At 46.5% G+C, this 21,560-nt stretch overlaps 1 protein-coding gene across 2 annotated transcripts in view; it reads right to left on the bottom strand.

Annotated features, from left to right (window-relative positions):
- Positions 1-20,540, bottom strand: part of GCC1 (GRIP and coiled-coil domain containing 1) — a 28,423-nt gene extending 7,883 nt beyond the window's left edge. The window contains exons 1-2 of one of the 2 annotated variants that reach the window (XM_075345410.1): positions 20,451-20,540; positions 9,215-9,709 (exon numbers count right to left, since the gene is read on the bottom strand). In XM_075345410.1, the coding sequence (XP_075201525.1) occupies positions 9,215-9,687 (473 nt within the window). In that variant the 5' untranslated portion in view covers positions 9,688-9,709; positions 20,451-20,540. The other variant, XM_075345411.1, reaches the window with a different exon arrangement.
- Positions 20,541-21,560: the final 1,020 nt, after the last annotated feature.

Below are 21,560 nucleotides of genomic sequence, written 5' to 3'. Positions count from 1 at the left end.
GCTCTATACAGTAAGTTATATCACTTACTAATATAGTAACAGCATTCATCATGCCCAGAACCTCTGGTAACCGCACAGGTCCAGACTGCAGGACTTACGGCTCAGCGCTTTATGTGTTGGAGCCTCCAGTAGTGATGAGTCTGCACTACAATGCTCGGGTGCTCGGTACAAGCAGTTGGATACTTGGATGGGTGTCAAACAAGTACCAGAGTATAATGGAAATCAATGGGGAACTTGAGCATTGTTCCAGAAAATTTTCCAGAAAACTGCTCGAGCTCCCCATTGACTTCCAATATACTCGGGTACTCAAGTCGCGCCCATCCGAGCATTAATTGCTCATTATACTGACTAAGCATGGTAGTACTCGCTCATCACTACCGAAGCTAGCAGTGATCCACAATAACCAATACAACTTTTTTACCTTTAAAAAATAAAAAAAAATTTTTAAAAAAACCTTCATTGCTGAATTGCACTTTCAAATTGTAAAAATAAATATCTACACAGATTTAATTTCTATGCTAAGATTATTATGAAGCATTTCTCAAGCAGGGTATTATCAGACTGCGTCAAAGGACGCTTCCGAAACCACTAGTGGTGTATTTTCTGAAATGTCTTCATTAACATCTTTCCGGATATCTTTTGCACCTTTTTTTTTTTTTTTTACATTGTATGGATTAGTGTGAAGCTTTTAAGTGGAAGTTGCCTGAAGGATGAGCAGATCACTTCTAGTAATCGCCTCACAGCTTTCGAAGCCAAAAGCAGATAAAACATTCAAAAAGACTGAACATATGCAAAGCCAGTCGTTTTTATATTGCCAAGTACATGTTCATTGCTTTTACATGCGGGATCTTTTAGGGTATTTAACCCCTTCAGCCCCCAAGCACTTTCCGTTTTTTGGGGGGGTTTTTTTTTGCTCCCCTTCTTTCGAGAGCCTTAACGTTTTTATTTTATCTTCAATCTTGCCATATGAGGGCTTCTTTTTTGCGGGACGAGTTGTACTTTTAAATGAAACCATAAGTTTTACCATATAGTGTACTGGAAAACAGCAAAAAAAAATTAAAGTGTGGAAAAACTGCAAAAAAAAAAAAAGTGTGATCGCACAATAGTTTTTGGGATGTTTTATTCACGGTGTTCACTATAAGGTAAAACTGATGTGTCAATGTGATGCCTGAGGTCGGTGCGAGTTTGTAGACACCAAACATGTATAGGTTTACTTGTATCTAAGAGGTTAAAAAAAATTCACAAGCTCGTCCAATAAAAGTGGCGTACGTTTTGCGCCATTTTCTGAAACCCGTAGCGTTCTCATTTTTTGGGCTCTATGGCTCAGTGTCGGCTTATTTTTTGCGTCTCGTACTGACATTTTTAATGGTACCATTTTTGCGCAGATGCTACGTTTTGATCGCCTGTTATTGCATTTTGCGCAAAACTTGCGGCGATCAAAAAACGTAATTTTGGCGTTTGGAATTTTTTTGCTACTACACCATTTACCAATCAGATTAATTAATTTTACATTTTGATTGATCGAGCAATTCTGAAAGCGGCGATACCAAATATGTATATTTTGTTTAACCCTTTAATTTTCAATGGGGTAAAAGGGGATGATTTGAACTTTTAGATTTTTTGCCTTTTTTAAACTTTTTTATTTTACTAGTCCTCCTAGGGCGCGTATACATCTCGCTGCCAGACTTTGGCAGCGAAATGTAAGAGGTTAAAAGTTGCAGGTGGAAGCGATTCCACTTGTAACTTGCAGGCATAGATGTCAGCTGTTAAAAACAGCTGATATGTGCGCGGATCGCTGCGACCTGCCCACGGCAGGGGGCAGGGATTAACCTCACACGATCCATGACGGATATATCCGTCATGGGTCGTGAAGGGGTTAAACAAGTTTTTTTATGTGATTTTTGGTGTGGAAATCAGTATGAGAGTGGCTACTAACCGTGTCACTTTGTTTTAATTGGAAAAACAGCAGTGAGGTTCATACACCTGAACACATCATGTATTGAAGCCATTTCTGGGAAGCTGCATGAAGAATACCCCGATGGGTTGAGGGCCAATTTACAGGTGAAACAGTAGATTAAACTGCAAATATACAGCAGAAAACTCAAGATTTTGCCTTCGATTTCTACTGCTGGTTCCGGAGCAAATAGACGTCTCTTTTTTCCTCCGTGTATTTATTTTCTGTGGTTGTATCCTTAAAGGGAACCTGGCATCAAATGTTGGCCTTTTAAACTTAGGCCATGAGCACACGTGTGCGCTTTGCATGCGTTTACGTAGCGCTTTGCACTGCAGCGTAAATGCATGCGTTCTGCGTCCCCAGCAAAGTCTATGCAACTTGTACAAATTCCATGCGACATCGCGTTTTAGAATGCAGCGATTTGCATGCTGAAATTTGTGGCCGGAACGCTGCGTTCAAATAAGCAACATGTCACTTATTTTGTACGCTTTGGATGCTTTCCCACTCTGTCTATAGGGAGAGAAAGCTTCCAGAACGCATGAATTCTGCATCAATTCTACACTCAAAATACATCCAAAACGCAGCTTTTCGGCTGCATTTTGAAACGCACATGCAGTAACAAAACGCTGCAGAATATTTTTCACGGCAGAACGCAGACGTGTGTACATACCCTAAAACTAGCACCGCAAGCAGCGCCTGTGCTGCATTCCATGAATGTGCACATTACCCCCTGACCCTCCTGTAGACCCCAAAAACAACTTATAAAATCTCCTGCCCTGTATGTAAAATGTCTGGTCCGATGTGTGTCCTAATCTGCGCCACCTGTTCTTCCTGTCGCCCTCCTCCTGTGTTGATTGACATGGATGACGCCTCGGACGCCATCCAGGTAGGTGGGCAAAATCTCCATATTCCCGGCTCGCGCTCGTGCACTTCGCTCTACCTTATTGCAAAATCTCACGCCTACGCAAAGAACTTGCTGGTTCGCGCAGGCGCACCCAATTTTCCTCTCTGCCCACAACAGGGCAGAGTGAAGTGCACCTGTGTGAGACGGGAATATGGAGATTTTGCCCGCCTACATGGATGGCATCCGTGGCGTCAGCCACATCAATCAGCACAGGAGGAGGGCAAAAAGAGGGACAGGAGGAACAGATTAGGACGCCTATCGGACCAGACAAATTACATACAAGGTGGGAGATTTTATAAAGGCATTTTTGGGGTCCAAGAGAGGGGGGGGGGGTTTCACCTTTATAAAATACAGCACAGGCGGTGCTTAAAGGGCTAGCTTTAGTTTAGGAGGCCAAAATCTGGTTACAGGTTCCCTTTACAGTACATTTCAAGCCTAAGTGCGCTTTAACAAGTTTGTATGTGTGACGTCTATTGAATCAATTAAATTTTTCCATAGATGACATTGAACATGCATCCCATCACATCCAGCTGGAGAACAAATGGAGACGTACCCTTACGTCTCCATCCTCTTCCAAAGATACTCATAAAAACCAAACAGAGGGACCCGGTAACTGTTCTAAGACTCTCTCTAACATGATAATATAACAGACCTTATAAGAAGGGAATTTTGTTTACTTACCGTAAATTCCTTTTCTTCTAGCTCCAATTGGGAGACCCAGACAATTGGGGTGTATAGCTATGCCTCCGGAGGCCACACAAAGTATTACACTAAAAGTGTAAAGCCCCTCCCCTTCAGCCTATACACCCCCCGTACTGCTACGGGCTCATCAGTTTTGGTGCAAAAGCCAGAAGGAGGAAAAAATTATAAACTGGTTTAAAGTAAATTCAATCCGAAGGAATATCGGAGAACTGAAACCATTTAACATGAACAACATGTGTATACAAAAAACAGGGGCGGGTGCTGGGTCTCCCAATTGGAGCTAGAAGAAAAGGAATTTACGGTAAGTAAACAAAATTCCCTTCTTCTTTGTCGCTCCTAATTGGGAGACCCAGACAATTGGGACGTTCAAAAGCAGTCCCTGGGTGGGTAAATAATACCTCATAATAGAGCCGTAACGGCTCCGTCCTACAGGTGGGCAACTGCCGCCTGAAGGACTCGCCTACCTAGGCTGGCATCTGCCGAAGCATAGGTATGCATCTGATAGTGTTTCGTGAAAGTGTGCAGGCTCGACCAGGTAGCTGCCTGACACATCTGCTGAGCCGTAGCCTGGTGTCGCAAGGCCCAGGACGCTCCCACGGCCCTGGTAGAATGGGCCTTCAGTCCTGAGGGAACCGGAAGCCCCGAGGAACGGTAAGCTTCGAGAATTGGTTCCTTGATCCACCGAGCCAGGGTTGATTTGGAAGCTTGTGTCCCTTTACGCTGGCCAGCGACAAGGACAAAGAGAGCATCGGAGCGGCGCAGGGGCGCCGTACGAGAAATGTAGAGTCTGAGTGCTCTCACCAGATCTAACAAGTGCAAATCCTTTTCACATTGGTGAACTGGATGAGGAAAAAACGAGGGTAAGGAGATGTCCTGATTGAGATGAAAAGTGGGCACGGCAAATGGCCAGGGAGAAAACGCCTGAGCAGAGCACCACGACAGGAATATTTTCCACGTCCTGTGGTAGATCTTGGCGGACGTTGGTTTCCTAGCCTGTCTCATAGTGGCAATGACGTCTTGAGATAAACCTGAAGACGCTAGGATCCAGGACTCAATGGCCACACAGTCAGGTTGAGGGCCGCAGAATTCAGATGGAAAAACGGCCCTTGAGACAGCAAATCTGGTCGGTCTGGCAGTGCCCACGGTTGGCCGACCGTGAGATGCCACAGATCCGGGTACCACGACCTCCTCGGCCAGTCTGGAGCGACGAGGATGGCGCGGCGGCAGTCGGCTCTTATCTTGCGTAACACTCTGGGCAACAGAGCCAGAGGAAGAAACACATAAGGAAGCCGAAACTGCGACCAATCCTGAACTAAGGCGTCTGCCGCCAGAGCTCTGTGATCTTGAGATCGAGCCATGAATGTTGGGACCTTGTTGTTGTGCCGTGACGCCATTAGGTCGACGTCCGGCATCCCCCAGCGGCAACAGATCTCCTGAAACACGTCCGGGTGAAGGGACCATTCCCCTGCGTCCATGCCCTGGCGACTGAGAAAGTCTGCTTCCCAGTTTTCTACGCCCGGGATGTGAACTGCGGATATGGTGGATGCTGTGGCTTCCACCCACAGCAGAATCCTCCGGACTTCCTGGAAGGCTTGCCGACTGCGTGTCCCACCTTGGTGGTTGATGTAAGCCACCGCTGTGGAGTTGTCCGACTGAATTCGGATCTGCTTGCCTTCCAGCCACTGCTGGAACGCTTTTAGGGCAAGATACACTGCCCTGATCTCCAGAACATTGATCTGAAGTGAGGACTCTTGCTGAGTCCACGTACCCTGAGCCCTGTGGTGGAGAAAAACTGCTCCCCACCCTGACAGGCTCGCGTCCGTCGTGACCACCGCCCAGGATGGGGGTAGGAAGGATTTCCCTTTCGATAATGAGGTGGGAAGAAGCCACCACCGAAGGGAAGCTTTGGTTGCTTGAGAGAGGGAGACGTTCCTGTCTAGGGACGTCGGCCTCCTGTCCCACTTGCGTAGGATGTCCCATTGAAGAGGACGCAGGTGAAACTGCGCGAAAGGGACTGCTTCCATTGCTGCCACCATCTTCCCCAGGAAGTGCATGAGGTGCCTCAAGGGGTGTGACCGACCTTAAAGGAGAGATTGTACCCCTGTGTGTAGTGAACGCTGTTTGTCCAGCGGAAGCTTCACTATCGCTGGAAGAGTATGAAACTCCATGCCAAGATATGTCAGTGATTGGACCGGTGTCAGATTTGACTTTGGAAAATTGATGATCCACCCGAAACTCTGGAGAATCTCCAGAGTAACGTTGAGGCTGTGTTGGCATGCCTCTTGAGAGGGTGCCTTGACCAGCAGATCGTCTAAGTAAGGTATCACTGAGTGACCCTGAGAGTGGAGGACCGCAACTACTGTAGCCATGACCTTGGTGAAAACCCTTGGGGCTGTCGCCAGGCCGAACGGCAGTGCCGCGAACTGAAGGTGTTCGTCTCCTATGGCGAAGCGCAAGAAGCGCTGATGCTCTGGAGCAATTGGTACGTGGAGATAAGCATCCTTGATATCGATCGATGCTAGGAAATCTCCTTGGGACATTGAGGCGATGACGGAGCGGAGGGATTCCATCCGGAACCGCCTGGTCTTTACGTGTTTGTTGAGCAGTTTTAGGTCCAAAACAGGACAGAAGGACCCGTCCTTCTTTGGAACCACAAACAGGTTGGAGTAGAAACCGTGACCCTGTTGCTGAAGAGGAATGGGACCACCACTCCTTCTGCCTTCAGAATGCCCACCGCCTGCAGAAGAGCCTCGGCTCGCTCGGGAGGCGGAGATGTTCTGAAGAATCGAGTCGGAGGACGAGAGCTGAACTCTATCCTGTAACCGTGAGACAAAATGTCTCTCACCCAACGGTCTTTTACTTGTGGCAGCCAGGTGTCGCAAAAGCGGGAGAGCCTGCCACCGACCGAGGATGCGGTGTGAGGAGGCCGTAAGTCATGAGGAAGCCGCCTTGGTAGCGGCACCTCCGGCGGTCTTTTTAGGGCGTGATTTAGACCGCCATGCGTCGGCGTTCCTCTGATCCTTCTGAGGCCTTTTGGACGAGGAGAATTGTGACCTGCCCGCACCCCGAAAGGGCCGAAACCTCGACCGTCCCCTCCTCTGTTGGGGTGTTTTTGGTTTGGCTTGGGGTAAGGATGTTTCCTTTCCCTTGGATTGTTTGATGATTTCATCCAATCTCTCACCAAACAAACGGTCGCCAGAAAATGGCAATCCAGTTAAGCACTTTTTGGAAGCCGAATCTGCCTTCCATTCCCGCAGCCACAAGGCCCTGCGTATTACCACCGAATTGGCGGCTGCAACCGCCGTACGGGTCGCAGAGTCCAGGACAGCATTAATAGCGTAGGACGCAAATGCCGACGTTTGAGAGGTTATGGACGCCACCTGCGGCGCAGACGTACGTGAGTGCGTCAATTTGCGCCTGACCAGCTGAGATAGCTTGGAGTGCCCATACGGCTGCGAATGCTGGAGCAAAAGACGCGCCGATAGCTTCATAGATGGATCTCAACCAGAGCTCCATCTGTCTGTCAGTGGCATCCTTGAGTGAAGCTCCATCTTCCACTGCAACTATGGATCTAGCCGCCAGTCTGGAGATTGGAGGATCCACCTTGGGACACTGAGTCCAGCCCTTGACCACGTCAGGGGGAAAAGGGTAACGTTTATCCTTAAGGCGCTTGGAAAAACGCTTATCTGGATAAGCTCGGTGTTTCTGGACTGCCTCTCTGAAGTCAGAGTGGTCCAGAAACATACTCTTTGTACGCTTGGGAAACCTGAAACGGAATTTCTCCTGCTGAGAAGCTGACTCCTCTACTGGAGGAGCTGAGGGAGAAATATTCAACATTTCATTGATGGACGCAATAAGATCATTCACTATGGCGTCCCCATCAGGAGTATCAAGGTTGAGAGCGGCTTCAGGATCAGAATCCTGATCAGCTACCTCCGCTTCATCATACAGAGAGTCCTCTCACTGAGACCCTGAACATTGTGATGATGTCGAGGGAATTTCATAGCGAGCTCGCTTAGTCGGTCTGGGGCTGCGGTCCGTGTCAGAGACCTCACCCTGAGATCCATGAGACACCCCGGGAAGACATTGCTGTTCCAACTGAGGGGGACCAGGGGACAATGATACCACAGTGCCCCTGGCTTGAGATGCCGGCCTGGACTGCAAGGCTTCTAATATCTTAGCCATAGTCTCAGAAAGTCTTTCAGTAAAAACTGCAAACTCCGTCCCTGTCACCTGGACAGTGTTAACAGGTGGTTCTCCCTGGGCCACCCCTAGCAGAGGCTCCGGCTGAGAAAGTGCCACAGGGGCGGAGCATTGCACACAATGAGGGTCAGTGGAACCTGCCGGCAGTATAGCCGTACATGCTGCACAGGCAGCATAGTATGTTGTCTCCTCTGAGCAATACAGGAGGGTAAATAGCCACAAATCAACAGTGCACCCTACAGTGTAAAGTATAGACTATAATCATATAAACTATAAATACACTTCTGCACTAGTGGGGCCAGCACCACAGGTGCTGCTTACCGCCTGCGCAAAGCGTTTGTGTGGGCACCAGAATTCCTGCCTGGGTCTCTTTGAGCTTGTCTCTCCTCTCCAGCGTTAGCAGAGCTGAGAGGAATGGCTGCCAGCGTCCTGGGGAGAGGAGGGAGCCGTGGGCGTGACCCAGAAAAGTGCGGGAACTGGTGCCCCACTGTGCAGAGTGAGGGGGGTGGAGTATGCAAAGCATGCTCCAGCCCTCAGTGCTGCCGTCCTGTACAGCGTCCCGCCCTTCCCCTGACTGGCAGGGCTGGGGGCGGGAAAAGAATGAGACTAGGCCGCAGAAGCCGGGGACTATAGTTATAAGCGCGGCCGCCGTATAAGCGCGGTCGGCGCGGAAGTCCCCGGCGCACTAACAGTCCCAGCCGCGCCGCAGTGATAACCATGGCAGCGGCGGTCAGCGCGGCAGTCCCCTACACAAATACACTCAGCGACGCTGAAGTGTATAGTGGCACAAATGCAGCCAGCACTGCTGTCCCCGGTGCACTAGCACACCCAGCAATGCTGGAGTGTTGCTGTGCGCGGTCCCCACGGGGACACAGAGTACCTCCAAGTAGCAGGGCCATGTCCCTGAACAATACTCGGCTCCTATCCAGCAGGGTCCTCAGGAGCTGTGGATGGAGCACGGTCTCATGTGCCTGGAGACCGATGGGATCCCACTTCACCCAGAGCCCTAATTGAGGGATGGGGAAGGAAAGCAGCATGTGGGCTCCAGCCTCCGTACCCGCAATGGATACCTCAACCTTAACAACACCGCCGACAAGAGTGGGGTGAGAAGGGAGCATGCTGGGAGCCCTGTTATGGGCCCTCTTTTCTTCCATCCGACATAGTCAGCAGCTGCTGCTGACTAAGCTGTGGAGCTATGCGTGGATGTCTGACCTCCTTTGCACAAAGCATAAAAACTGATGAGCCCGTAGCAGTACGGGGGGTGTATAGGCTGAAGGGGAGGGGCTTTACACTTTTAGTGTAATACTTTGTGTGGCCTCCGGAGGCATAGCTATACACCCCAATTGTCTGGGTCTCCCAATTAGGAGCGACAAAGAAAGTTTATTTTTAAACAAAACAAATGGGGGGACAAGGTGGTATATAAATACATTAAATGCTATTGGTAAGATTACCTGGTTAGTGTAGCGAGCTGGTTTTTAAGCTGCACAATCCTTCTGTCTGTATCTGCCATAGTAGAGGGCCCACCATCTCCGCTGGCTGTGCTGACGCCACTTTCGGAGCCACTTGCCTCTTCTGTGCCACCATGGTGCGGAGCCGGTTCCAGTCTTTCATCCTCACTGGTCTCTCCACCTCTAGCACTGGGCAGGCTCCCTGCTGTGTCCACACTGTCCTCACTGTGTGTGGAGTGCTGGTCGTCATGTGGCTCCTCAACCTCTGTGGAAAGTGTCCCAGGCTCCTGTGAAGTGGACAGCACATGAAGGCTAGCCTCTAAAGCCTCTTTTTCTTTTGAGAGGCTCTTGTACGCCCGCACAACATCTTTCAGCCGAGTCTGATATTGAAGCAGCTGCTTCCTCTGAGTTTCCACCAACTCTTGTAGTTCCTTCTTACTGGGGCCACCTCCGAAATTCATACCCAGCTTCTCCATGGTTGTTACTCAATTCTTCACCCTGTAAAAAAAAATAAATAAAACTCAAATTCTCTTTGCAGGGTAACACTTTATCCTAATGAATTGTTCTTTTTTTTTCTTTTGTGCTTTGTTTTTTTCACGCTTCACTTATTATGTGACTATATTCCTGCACAATTCATTGGTAGCTACATAGTTGGGACAAATGCCAATGAAATAGAATACAAAAATTGAGTTTAAAGGGAAACTGTCTGCAGTTGTCACCATGTTGAACTGCGGTTTAGGGGCTACAGAGAAATATTGGACCCATACGCATGTTTGTGTAATAATGTATACATTGGGAATAGAACTTTAATTTTGCACCTGTTCCTTTAAAAATGTCCATTGGCTGTTTCTTCACCAGGCAAATGTCCAGTGATCTCAGCAGCAACCCCTGCCATCTAGGCTTAGAGGAGTAATCCACTGTTGGATAACCCCTGCTTAATCAATTCAATGCCAGGCTGAGAATAAAAATAATGTCCACCCGCCTCCTGCAGCGGCGCCATCCCAGTATTGTTGGCACTGCTTTTCTCGGTGGGTAACATGACATTGGAAGGAGAATTCAAATGACAACAATCTGCGGCTACTGATCGGCTGCAGCTCATCAATATTCCATCAGGCCAGAAGCCCACTCTGACTAAAGAGTAAAGACTGCAGTGATCACGTAATATATCAACGTCATGTCACCCACTTGGAACAGCGGCACAGTTTCTGGAACAGCACCGCTGAAGGAGGAGACTATACATTGCTTTTATTTTCCATAGGGCGCTAAATTGAATAGGCAGAGGTTGACTAAGCAGTGGACGACCCCTCTAAAGGGGTTATCCCTTTTCAGAAAACTGTCTGCTATAAGCTGCGGAAGGTATGAAAATAAAAGTATAAACCATCCCTCACCAAATCTAGTGACGGTTCTAACCTGCTGCACCACCACTGCTGTTTGGCTGCAGCGCTGGCGTCATGTTGACAGTGCTGTAACGAACGGCTCAGTGAGCTTAGAGCAGACCTGGGCAAGGGGCGGCCTGCGGGCCACATCCGATCCGCCTACTGTCTGTGACCGGCCCACCCGTCTTCAGCCGGTGCAGTGGAGTCGGGCTGCTGCATGCTGGGCAGGGAGAGATACTGCAGCTCCGCACAGTGTAGGCAGCGGAACGCAGGAATCTCTCCTCTGTTCCCTGCCCGGCACCGTTCTCTGTGACACACGCGCGCGCCCGATGTCGTCAGTACGGCGCGCGTGTGTCATTTCAAAAGTTCCCGCCGGGCAGGAGAAGAAGCTGCAGCAGCCGTGGCCTGAAGAGAAGCAGCGGCGGGGACCCGTACAAGAACAGCATCGGCGCAGCCAGGGCCCGTAGAAAAGAAGGAGCAGCCCAGCGGGGGACCTGTACGGAGGTGCCTGAGGACGGGGACGATAAGAAGGGAGAGCTAAGTAGTGTCTAATAAGCTGAGGAGGGGACAATGGGGGAGGGGGGGGGCTGGTGACTAATACTGGGGGTGTAGTGTTACAGGTAGTGGTGTAGTATATGGGGTGTAGTGATGTGGTATATTACAGATGTAGTATATAGGGGTGTAGTGGTGTACAGTAGTTTATTACAGGTGTATATAGGGGTGTAGTGATGTATAATACAGGTGTATATAGGGGTGTAGTGATGTGGTATATTACAGGTGTATATGGGGGTGTAGTGATGTGGTATATTACAGGTGTATATGGGGGTGTAGTGATGTAGTATATTACAGGTGTATATGGGGGTGTAGTGATGTAGTATATTACAGGTGTATATAGGGGTGTAGTGATGTAGTATATTACAGGTGTATATAGGGGTGTAGTGATGTAGTATATTACAGGTGTATATAGGGGTGTAGTGATGTGGTATATTACAGATGTAATATATAGGGGTGTAGTAATGTACAGTAGTTTATTACAGGTATAGTGTATATAGGGGTGTATATAGGGGTGTAGTGATGTATATTACAGGTGTATATAGGGGTGTAGTGATGTGGTATATTACAGATATAGTATATAGGGGTGTAGTGGTGTACAGTAGTTTATTACAGGTGTATATAGGGGTGTAGTGATGTATATTACAGGTGTATATAGGGGTGTAGTGATGTGGTATATTACAGATGTAGTATATAGGGGTGAAGTGGTGTACAGTAGTTTATTACAGGTGTATATAGGGGTGTAGTGATGTAGTATATTACAGGTGTATATGGGGGTGTAGTGATGTAGTATATTACAGGTGTATATGGGGGTGTAGTGATGTAGTATATTACAGGTGTATATAGGGGTGTAGTGATGTAGTATATTACAGGTGTATATGGGGGTGTAGTGATGTAGTATATTACAGGTGTATATGGGGGTGTAGTGATGTAGTATATTACAGGTGTATATAGGGGTGTAGTGATGTAGTATATTACAGATTTATATAGGGGTGTAGTGGTGATTATATTACAGGTGTATATAGCGGTGTAGTGGTGTACAGTATTTTATTACAGGTGAGTATATAGGGGTGTAGTGATGTAGTATATTACAGGTGTAGTATATAGGGGTATAGTGATGTAATATTACAGGTGTATATAGGGGTGTAGTGATGTAGTATATTACAGGTGTATATAGGGGTGTAGTGGTGTACAGTAGTTTATTACAGGTGTAGTATATAGGGGTGTAGTGATGTAGTATATTACAGGTGTATATAGGGGTGTAGTGATGTGGTATATTACAGATGTAGTATATAGGGGTGTAGTAATGTACAGTAGTTTATTACAGGTATAGTGTATATAGGGGTGTAGTAATGTATATTACAGGTGTATATAGGGGTGTAGTGATGTGGTATATTACAGATATAGTATATAGGGGTGTAGTGGTGTACAATACTTTATTACAGGTGTATATAGGGGTGTAGTGGTGTACAGTAGTTTATTACAGGTGTATATGGGGGTGTAGTGATGTAGTATATTACAGGTGTATATGGGGTGTAGTGATGTAGTATATTACAGGTGTATATAGGGGTGTAGGATTTTATTCTCGAGTTGCTCCACTTTGCCCTTACTCATAATTTTTTTGTGTTTAATGATTGATATTACCTTCAGGGCGTGGCACTGCGATGGGCGCGGCCTGCGCGCCTTCGTATGCCAACCTCTTCCTAGGATTTTGGGAGAGGTTGGTTTTTGGTGACGGAGGTGCGGGGGCTGGCGCCCATGTGCAGTGCTGGCTAAGGTATATCGACGATATTTTGATTTTTTTGGCAGGGCACTGTGGAGCAGCTCGAGATGTTCATGAGGGAATTAAATAACATTTTTAACATCAAATTGATGCATAAGCATAGCAGCAGTTGCGTTGACTTTTTAGACATCAAAATTTCAGTTGGTCCTGAACGAGTCATATACACTGACGTTCACAGAAAGGACACATCAGTCAACGCACTGCTGCATGCTTCTTCTGCTCACACCCCATCCACCATCCGGGCCGTACCGACCGGCCAGTTCCTTAAGATGGAGCGGATCTGCTCGTCGGACACCACCTTCGAACATCAATCTGCCGATCTCCATCGCCGCTTCCAGGATCGAGGCTACAGCAATCGGGCCATTAAAAGGGGGTATCTTCGTGCTAGGAATACCCCTAGATCTCAGTTGCTTTCATATAAGTCCAGGAGAGGTCCTTCGGAGCCCGAACTGCGTTTCATTGGCACCTTTAACCATGAGTGGGGTACTGTGAGGGGGATTCTTAATAGGCACTGGCCGGTACTTCTGTTGGATCCCGTGCTGTCGGACTTCCTCCCACAGACCCCGCTGGTCGCAGCACGTCAAGCTAAAAATTTGAGGGACATCCTGGTGGCAAGCCACTACGTCTCCCCCATCCGCAATCCCTTTAACACTAGGAGCCCATTGGTTGGCTGCCACAAATGTGGCCACTGTTTGGCGTGTAGAAACGTGGTCCGCAGTATGACTTTCCATTCTTCCGATGGGGCTAAGACATTTCAAATTAGGAAGTATATTACGTGCAGTTCCACACATGTGGTGTACTTTGCTGTGTGCCCATGTCCCCTGATCTACGTGGGGCTCACTTCCCGTGAGCTCCGCATTAGGGTCAGGGAGCATGTCCGCGATATTGAGGCAGCTAAGTCAGTCACGGATAATACGTTACTCAAAACCCTGCCCCGGCACTTTAAGGCCCACCACGGTTGTGATTCTGCACGGTTGGAGGTGCGGGGCACCGACATGGTGAACAGCGGGTCCAGGGGTGGTAATCTTAAGAAAGCATTAGCCCAATGTGAGGCTCGTTGGATCCACCGTCTGGACACGCTGGTCCCAAAAGGACTTAATGAATCATTGAGCTTTGCCCCGTTCCTCTGACATATTATTCTTCCAGGTTTTATCATCACCGGTTTGGTTTTATTTCATCCTAGGGTCTGTGTGTTTTTATTCTCTATTTTATTGTCTCTGCTTTCCCTCTCTCTCTTATTATATGCCATGCCCGTGTCTGTATCACAGGAGATAAAAAGGAATAAAATATCCTAAAAATCCCATGTACCCACTACTTGTGCCCCAGTTTTGTAATTTCTATACTTTTTATGCATTATTTTCCAGCATTTTGTCTGCCTGGACTGTGGTCCCTCTCTTCTTTTTGGAAATTGGACTTTTGCCTCTTCCAGATTTATTGTGCTATGACAGCAATCAAGTTATTAAGAATACCGGACCTGGCCTCTGCATTTGTGCTATGTCTATATTGCTTCTTTTTATTTACCTATGATGCTAAGTATTTTTCTGTACTCCGTTGAGATTCACAGTCCGGTCTCTATTTACATTTCCCACGTTTACTTACCTCTGCACGCGCAGCACGCCTGTGTCCTCCTGTTGCTGACACGCCCGCCTTCGCTATGGTGGCTGCGCTCTCGCGGGAGTGGGATGGCGCGTCCCTGCTCCCGCGCGTGTGCATTGCCGCCCGACGGCTGGCCTGCCTTCACCATGACGCCGCCAGCACGTGTGCGCGTCATTCAAGGAGGTGACGTATGCAGAAGTATAGCGGGCGCAACATATAAAAAAACCCCTGGATACAACGAGCAAGGCGCAGCCTTCTCCCTCCTTGAGGAAGCCGAATTTGGGCACTCCATCCCAAATAGGCGAAACGTAAGTTGGTGGGGTATGGGGAAGCTCCTTTCTCAGGACTATGCACTGGCCACTTTAAAAATGCACTGGCCACTTTATTTTGTTTCAGTAATTGCTCCATTCATTGATCTGACCTGGTTTTGTTGATCCATTGGGGATGCCTGGCAGGCTTATGTGGAAAATATCTATTGCTCATGCACTTGCACTTTATAATATATTTATTGCCTGTATTATCCTTGTCACCCACCATTGCCATGTTACTGTGACCGGTCATTTCTCTGTATTACTTGTTCTGGCTGTCCTGTTCATGTGATTCACATCCCTTTGTGCTTTTATCCTCTTGTTTTGCTGGTTGCACTTATATACAGAAAATTATATTAATAATAAAATTACACTTATTTTCTGCACTTTTATGACTCTTGTTCTCTTGGTTAAAAATATATTACAGGTGTATATAGTGATGTAGTATATTACAGGTGTATATAGGGGTGTAGTGATGTAGTATATTACAGGTGTATATAGGGGTGTAGTGATGTAGTATATTACAGGTGTATATAGGGATGTAGTATATTACAGGTGTATATAGGGGTGTAGTGATGTAGTATATTACAGGTGTATATAGGGATGTAGTGATGTAGTATATTACAGGTGAATATAGGGGTGTAGTGATGTATATTACAGGTGTATATAGGGGTGTAGTGATGTAGTATATTACAGGTGTATATAGGGATGTAGTGATGTAGTATATTACAGGTGTATATAGGGATGTAGTGATGTAGTATATTATAGGTGTATATAGGGGTGTAGTGATGTAGCATATCACAGGTGTAGTATATGGGGGGTGGAGTGGTGTAGTATATTACAGGAGTATATAGGGATGTAGTATATTACAGGTGTATATAGGGGTCTAGTGATGTAGTATATTACAGGTGTATATAAGGGTGTAGTGATGTAGTATATTACAGGTGTATATAGGGATGTAGTATATTACAGGTGTGTATAGGGGTGTAGTGATGTAGTATATTACAGGTGTAGTATATGGGGGGTGTAGTGGTGTAGTTTATTACAGGTGTAGTATATGGGGGTGTAGTGATGTAGTATATTACAGGTGTATATAGGGGTGTAGTGATGTAGTATATTACAGGTGTATATAGGGGTGTAGTGATGTAGTATATTACAGGTGTATATAGGGGTGTAGTGATGTAGTATATTACAGGTGTATATAGGGATGTAGTATATTACAGGTGTATATAGGGGTGTAGTGATGTAGTATATTACAGGTGTATATAGGGATGTAGTGATGTAGTATATTACAGGTGAATATAGGGGTGTAGTGATGTATATTACAGGTGTATATAGGGGTGTAGTGATGTAGTATATTACAGGTGTATATAGGGATGTAGTGATGTAGTATATTATAGGTGTATATAGGGGTGTAGTGATGTAGCATATCACAGGTGTAGTATATGGGGGGTGGAGTGGTGTAGTATATTACAGGAGTATATAGGGATGTAGTATATTACAGGTGTATATAGGGGTCTAGTGATGTAGTATATTACAGGTGTATATAAGGGTGTAGTGATGTAGTATATTACAGGTGTATATAGGGATGTAGTATATTACAGGTGTGTATAGGGGTGTAGTGATGTAGTATATTACAGGTGTAGTATATGGGGGGTGTAGTGGTGTAGTTTATTACAGGTGTAGTATATGGGGGTGTAGTGATGTAGTATATTACAGGTGTATATAGGGGTCTAGTGATGTATATTACAGGTGTATATAAGGGTGTAGTGATGTAGTATATTACAGGTGTATATAAGGGTGTAGTGATGTAGTATATTACAGGTGTATATAGGGGTGTAGTGATGTAGTATATTACAGGTGTATATAGGGGTGTAGTGATGTAGTATATTACAGGTGTATATAGGAGTGTAGTGATGTAGTATATTACAGGTGTATATAGAGGTGTGGTGATGTAGTATATTACAGGTGTAGTATATGGGGTGTAGTGATGTAGTATATTACAGGTTTAGTATATAGGGGTGTAGTGATGTAGTATATTACAGGTGTAGTATATAGGGGTGTAGTGATGTAGTATATTACAGGTGTAGTATATGGGGAGTGTAGTGATGTATATTACAGGTGTAGTATAGGGGTGTAGTGATGTATATTACAGGTGTATATAGGGGTGTAGTGATGTATATTACAGGTGTATATAGGGGTGTAGTGATGTATATTACAGGTGTATATAGGGGTGTAGTGATGTAGTATATTACAGGTGTATATAGGGATGTAGTATATTACAGGTGTAGTATATGGAGGGGGTCTAGTGATGTAGTTTATTACAAGTGTATATGGGGGGTGTAGTGGTGTAGTTTATTATAGGTGTAGTATATGGAGGGGGTGTAGTGATGTAGTATATTACAGGTATATATAGGGGTGTAGTGATGTAGTTTATTACAGGTGTAGTATGGGGGGGGGGGGGTAGTGATGTGGTATATTACAGGTGTAGTATATAGGAGTGTAGTGATGTAGTATATTACAGGTGTATATAGGGGTGTAGTGATGTAGTATATTACAGGTGTAGTATGGGGGGGGTGTGGTGATGTGGTATATTACAGGTGTAGTATATAGGAGTGTAGTGATGTAGTATATTACAGGTGTAGTATAGGGGTGTAGTGATGTATATTACAGGTGTAGTATATGGAGGGGGTCTAGTGATGTAGTTTATTACAGGTGTATATAGGGGTGTAGTGATGTAGTATATTACAGGTGTAGTATATGGGGGTTGTAGTATATTACAGGTGTAGTATAGGGGGGTGTAGTGGTGTAGTTTATTATAGGTGTAGTATATGGAGGGGGTGTAGTAATGTAGTATATTGGGTAGAACTGAGTTAATTATATTAGTCCGGCCCTTTAAAACCATCCCAATTTCTCCTGCGGCCCCATGGGAAAATTAATTGCCCACCCCTTAGAGGCTTAGAGGATAGCGCCATCTAGACGGGCAGTGCCGCTGAGCTCAGTGATGGGGCAGTGGTGAAGTGCCGGACCTGGGGAGTGTAAGTAATACACATATTGGTTTTTCATAGCTGCCGCAGCTTATAGCAGTAAGTTTTCTGAACGAGGACAACCTTTTTAACTCCCATCTGTGCAGGGGACAGTGCATGACGCAGGCAGAATCAGATGGCAATCAAACAAAGATGGAAAGATTTGGCCCCAAAATAATAACACTTCCCAACTAAAAATATGACCAGCGGACATGTCTAGTGGTGCATTTACAAGGGGTGATTTCTGCTCATCATTGAGCCATTAGCCTATGCTCATCGACTATACACGAGTGGTTCGGTGCTTATTTAGCAGCTGACAAAGATGGAGGCAGAATGATCACTAATACAATAGTCCTGTTCTCATACAGTATCAGAGAATCTGCTGCACATCCTCTATTTCCACTGGACGAGGTGCTGCTGATACCAATGGGTTCTTTGCCAGCATCCTGTTGGTTGGTTGATTGCTGGCATGTTTACACTGGCAGATAATCTGGAATGGGCATTACGATGAATGATCATTACATGAATATCTACTGATGTAAATGCACTATTAGAAACTTTGCAGCGATAAGATAAAAACTTTTTTTCTAACGTACACTGTATTATGTGCCACACACGTCTATATGTTCTTATAGCAGGGACACCAGTATAGGGGTCAAACTGCTGACAGGTCCCTTTAAGAAAAGGATAGAAAGGACTATGAAGACCATAAAAGCACAAGGAATAGACAAGGACAAAAGGAATAGGAAAAATCAGACTGGTCACAGGTGTTCTCCGGGTATATAAATACCACTATGTGATTCTGATATGGGATTCACTGGTTCCACAAACACTGATCATTGAGGAATGTCAGCAGCATACAGCCCATTACTAACACTGGAGACTAGGTAATAATACTGTGGAGCAAAGAAGCACAATAGGGTCTTATCCAGTAGGGAAAATAATAGACAAAATCAAGGCGCACTCACCTATTTAGGTTGTGACAGTCACAACCTCTTTAAGCACGTACAGTGATGGTACCAGCCGCAGCCCCGAAGTGTAAGGTTAAGTTCACACTTCCGTTGTTTTGCATCAGTCACAATCCGTTGTCTTGAGGAATTACGGTATCCTGCAATATATTTTGCAGGAATCCGTTTTTTTCCCCATAGGCTTTATTAGCGATGGATTGTGACTGATGGCCCTGCGTTGCATCTGCCGCGTGATGGATCAGTCGTTTACTGACTGACCGTCAGGTGGTAGGAACGCACACTGTAACGTTTTTTTGTCTACAGCAGATTGTTTTTTTTTACTGTGAACATACGCACAATAAAAAACCATGACCGACTGTAAATTCAGTTCCAGCGGCAGGAACGATCAGCTGATTGCACGGCTTTTGTGAGTGATCAGCTGAGTGCCCGGCTTTTGGGAGTGATCAGCTGAGCGCCCGGCTTTTGGGAGTGATCAGCTGAGCGCCCAGCTTTTGGGAGTGATCAGCTGAGCGCCCGGCTTTTGTGAGTGATCAGCTGAGCGCCCGGCTTTTGGGAGTGATCAGCTGAGCGCCCGGCTTTTGGGAGTGATCAGCTGAGCGCCCGGCTTTTGTGAGTGATCAGCTGAGCGCCCGGCTTTTGTGAGTGATCAGCTGAGTGCCCGGCTTTTCTGAGTGATCAGCTGAGCGCCCGGCTTTTGTGAGTGATCAGCTGAGCGCCCGGCTTTTGTGAGTGATCAGCTGAGCGCCCGGCTTTTGTGAGTGATCAGCTGAGCGCCCGGCTTTTGTGAGTGATCAGCTGAGCGCCCGGCTTTTCTGAGTGATCAGCTGAGCGCCCGGCTTTTCTGAGTGATCAGCTGAGCGCCCGGCTTTTCTGAGTGATCAGCTGAGCGCCCGGCTTTTCTGAGTGATCAGCTGAGCGCCCGGCTTTTCTGAGTGATCAGCTGAGCGCCCACAAAAGCTGACTGCCGATTAAACGGTAAAAAAAAAACCCAACATGGATCCGTTTTTTTTGCAGCATCAGTCATGCCACTATCTGCAACGCATCCGTTGCATCAGTCACACAACTGATTGTGACTGATGCAAAACAACGGAAGTGTGAACATAGCCTTAGAGGTAGAATTCAATAGGAGAAGAAATTGGGTATATGCTGCGCTAACAGCACGGAATCCGATATTATTATAATTCCTTTATTGTTTGTACAGGTCGATGCGCTTCAGAGACATCCGTGTCCTATAGGATATCCTGATGAAGGAGACGGATTTCTCTGAAGCGCATCGACCTCTACAAACAATAAAGGAATTATAATATCGGATTCCGTGCTGTTAGCGCAGCATATACCCGATTGCTTCTCCTATTGAATTCTAACACTGGAGACTGAGATTCTGTGTATTACTATATACAGTGTGGATACTGGAGAGATGACATGTAGATTGTCTACAGTATGTAGGTGAATGACATGCAATGATTGATAGATAGATGATACAGAGAGGTAGGTAATCTGTGGGTGGGCGCTCTCCATGACACCTGTCAGCACAGCAGAGCCCACCATCCCGTACATCAGTGCCCACCTCTTTCCTCTCCTGCTGTCGGACCTCCACCATGAGGGCGCAGCCCCGCACCCCGGTACTCACCCCCAGGAGGTGAGACTGACGTGTCCGCTCCCCGGCTGGTCACCGCGGCGTCTACCCGGATCCATCCACGGTATTTCCAGTACTTCCGGTTACTTCTCGGGCGGGTGTACAAACATGGCGGCCGGCGGACTTCCTGTACACCCGACATGATGGATGCCAGGTCCGTGTTCTGGTGGGAAAGCCTCCCGGACACGTGATGTGGCCGCGGTCACCGCTGTGCAGTTAGGGCTGCATCATTTTGGGGTCTTTGCTTGATGACCCCCCCTGACGCTTCACCAGCCCCTCCAATCCCGCTCAATTCGTTCTTATTTGTGTACTAGAAAAAAAGGATCAATTTTGATCAGTTGTTAGTTTTATTTGATCCAATTTTCACCCATTTTGTCTGTTTGAGTTTTTCCAGCTTCTGCCCCATTAGTCCAGGCTCAGGCGCTCGGATTTCGGGGTCCACATATCCCAGACTGATGGTCTCCCTGCGGCTTCATCGATATATATAGGCGGTATGCTTGGGCAGAAAACGTATGAGCATCGCAGTCCGAATACAGCGCGTAAAATCTAAGCGTCTGAGCAGTAAACTCTGTATAGCAGGTGCGCAGCATCCATACATTTGTTTTTCCACCATAGATCTGTTGAGTTTGATCGGTCACTTGTATCCAAATCAGCCATGTTTGTTTTTATTTTGGGCCCTGATTCATTCCTTGTTTACTCTGGTCTTGATGATGGGGCATATTGCGTCAGAGGCATTAATTAGCGCGCGCCTCTTAAGAAACCTGGCACGTCTTAAAAATGAATTGAACCTCATCACTAATCCTACTCCGGTCAAGCACTGGGGTAAGATTTCTGGCACAATCCACACCACAGCTTGTTATTAATTAGACAAGTGGGCGTCACCCTTTTGGCAGAGCTGGCGTGAAAAAGTTGCAAAATGTTTGTACAACTTTTCAAAGTGTTTTCCAGCAGATTTTTGGCATATGCAATATGCACTTTGATGGACCAAGGCCTGTGTCTGCTGACACAAACGTGTACATTTCACAGATTATAACGTAAAAGAATTTGTGAAAAACGCAGAACCTGTTCGTGAATATCGGACGTATGGACGAGGCGTTGGGGTAT

This window comes from Anomaloglossus baeobatrachus, chromosome 4, assembly GCF_048569485.1.
Source record: "Anomaloglossus baeobatrachus isolate aAnoBae1 chromosome 4, aAnoBae1.hap1, whole genome shotgun sequence".
Classification (NCBI taxonomy): domain Eukaryota; kingdom Metazoa; phylum Chordata; class Amphibia; order Anura; family Aromobatidae; genus Anomaloglossus; species Anomaloglossus baeobatrachus.
The sequence above is the reverse complement of the archived record's forward strand: the minus strand, read 5'-3'. Positions and strand labels throughout refer to the sequence as shown.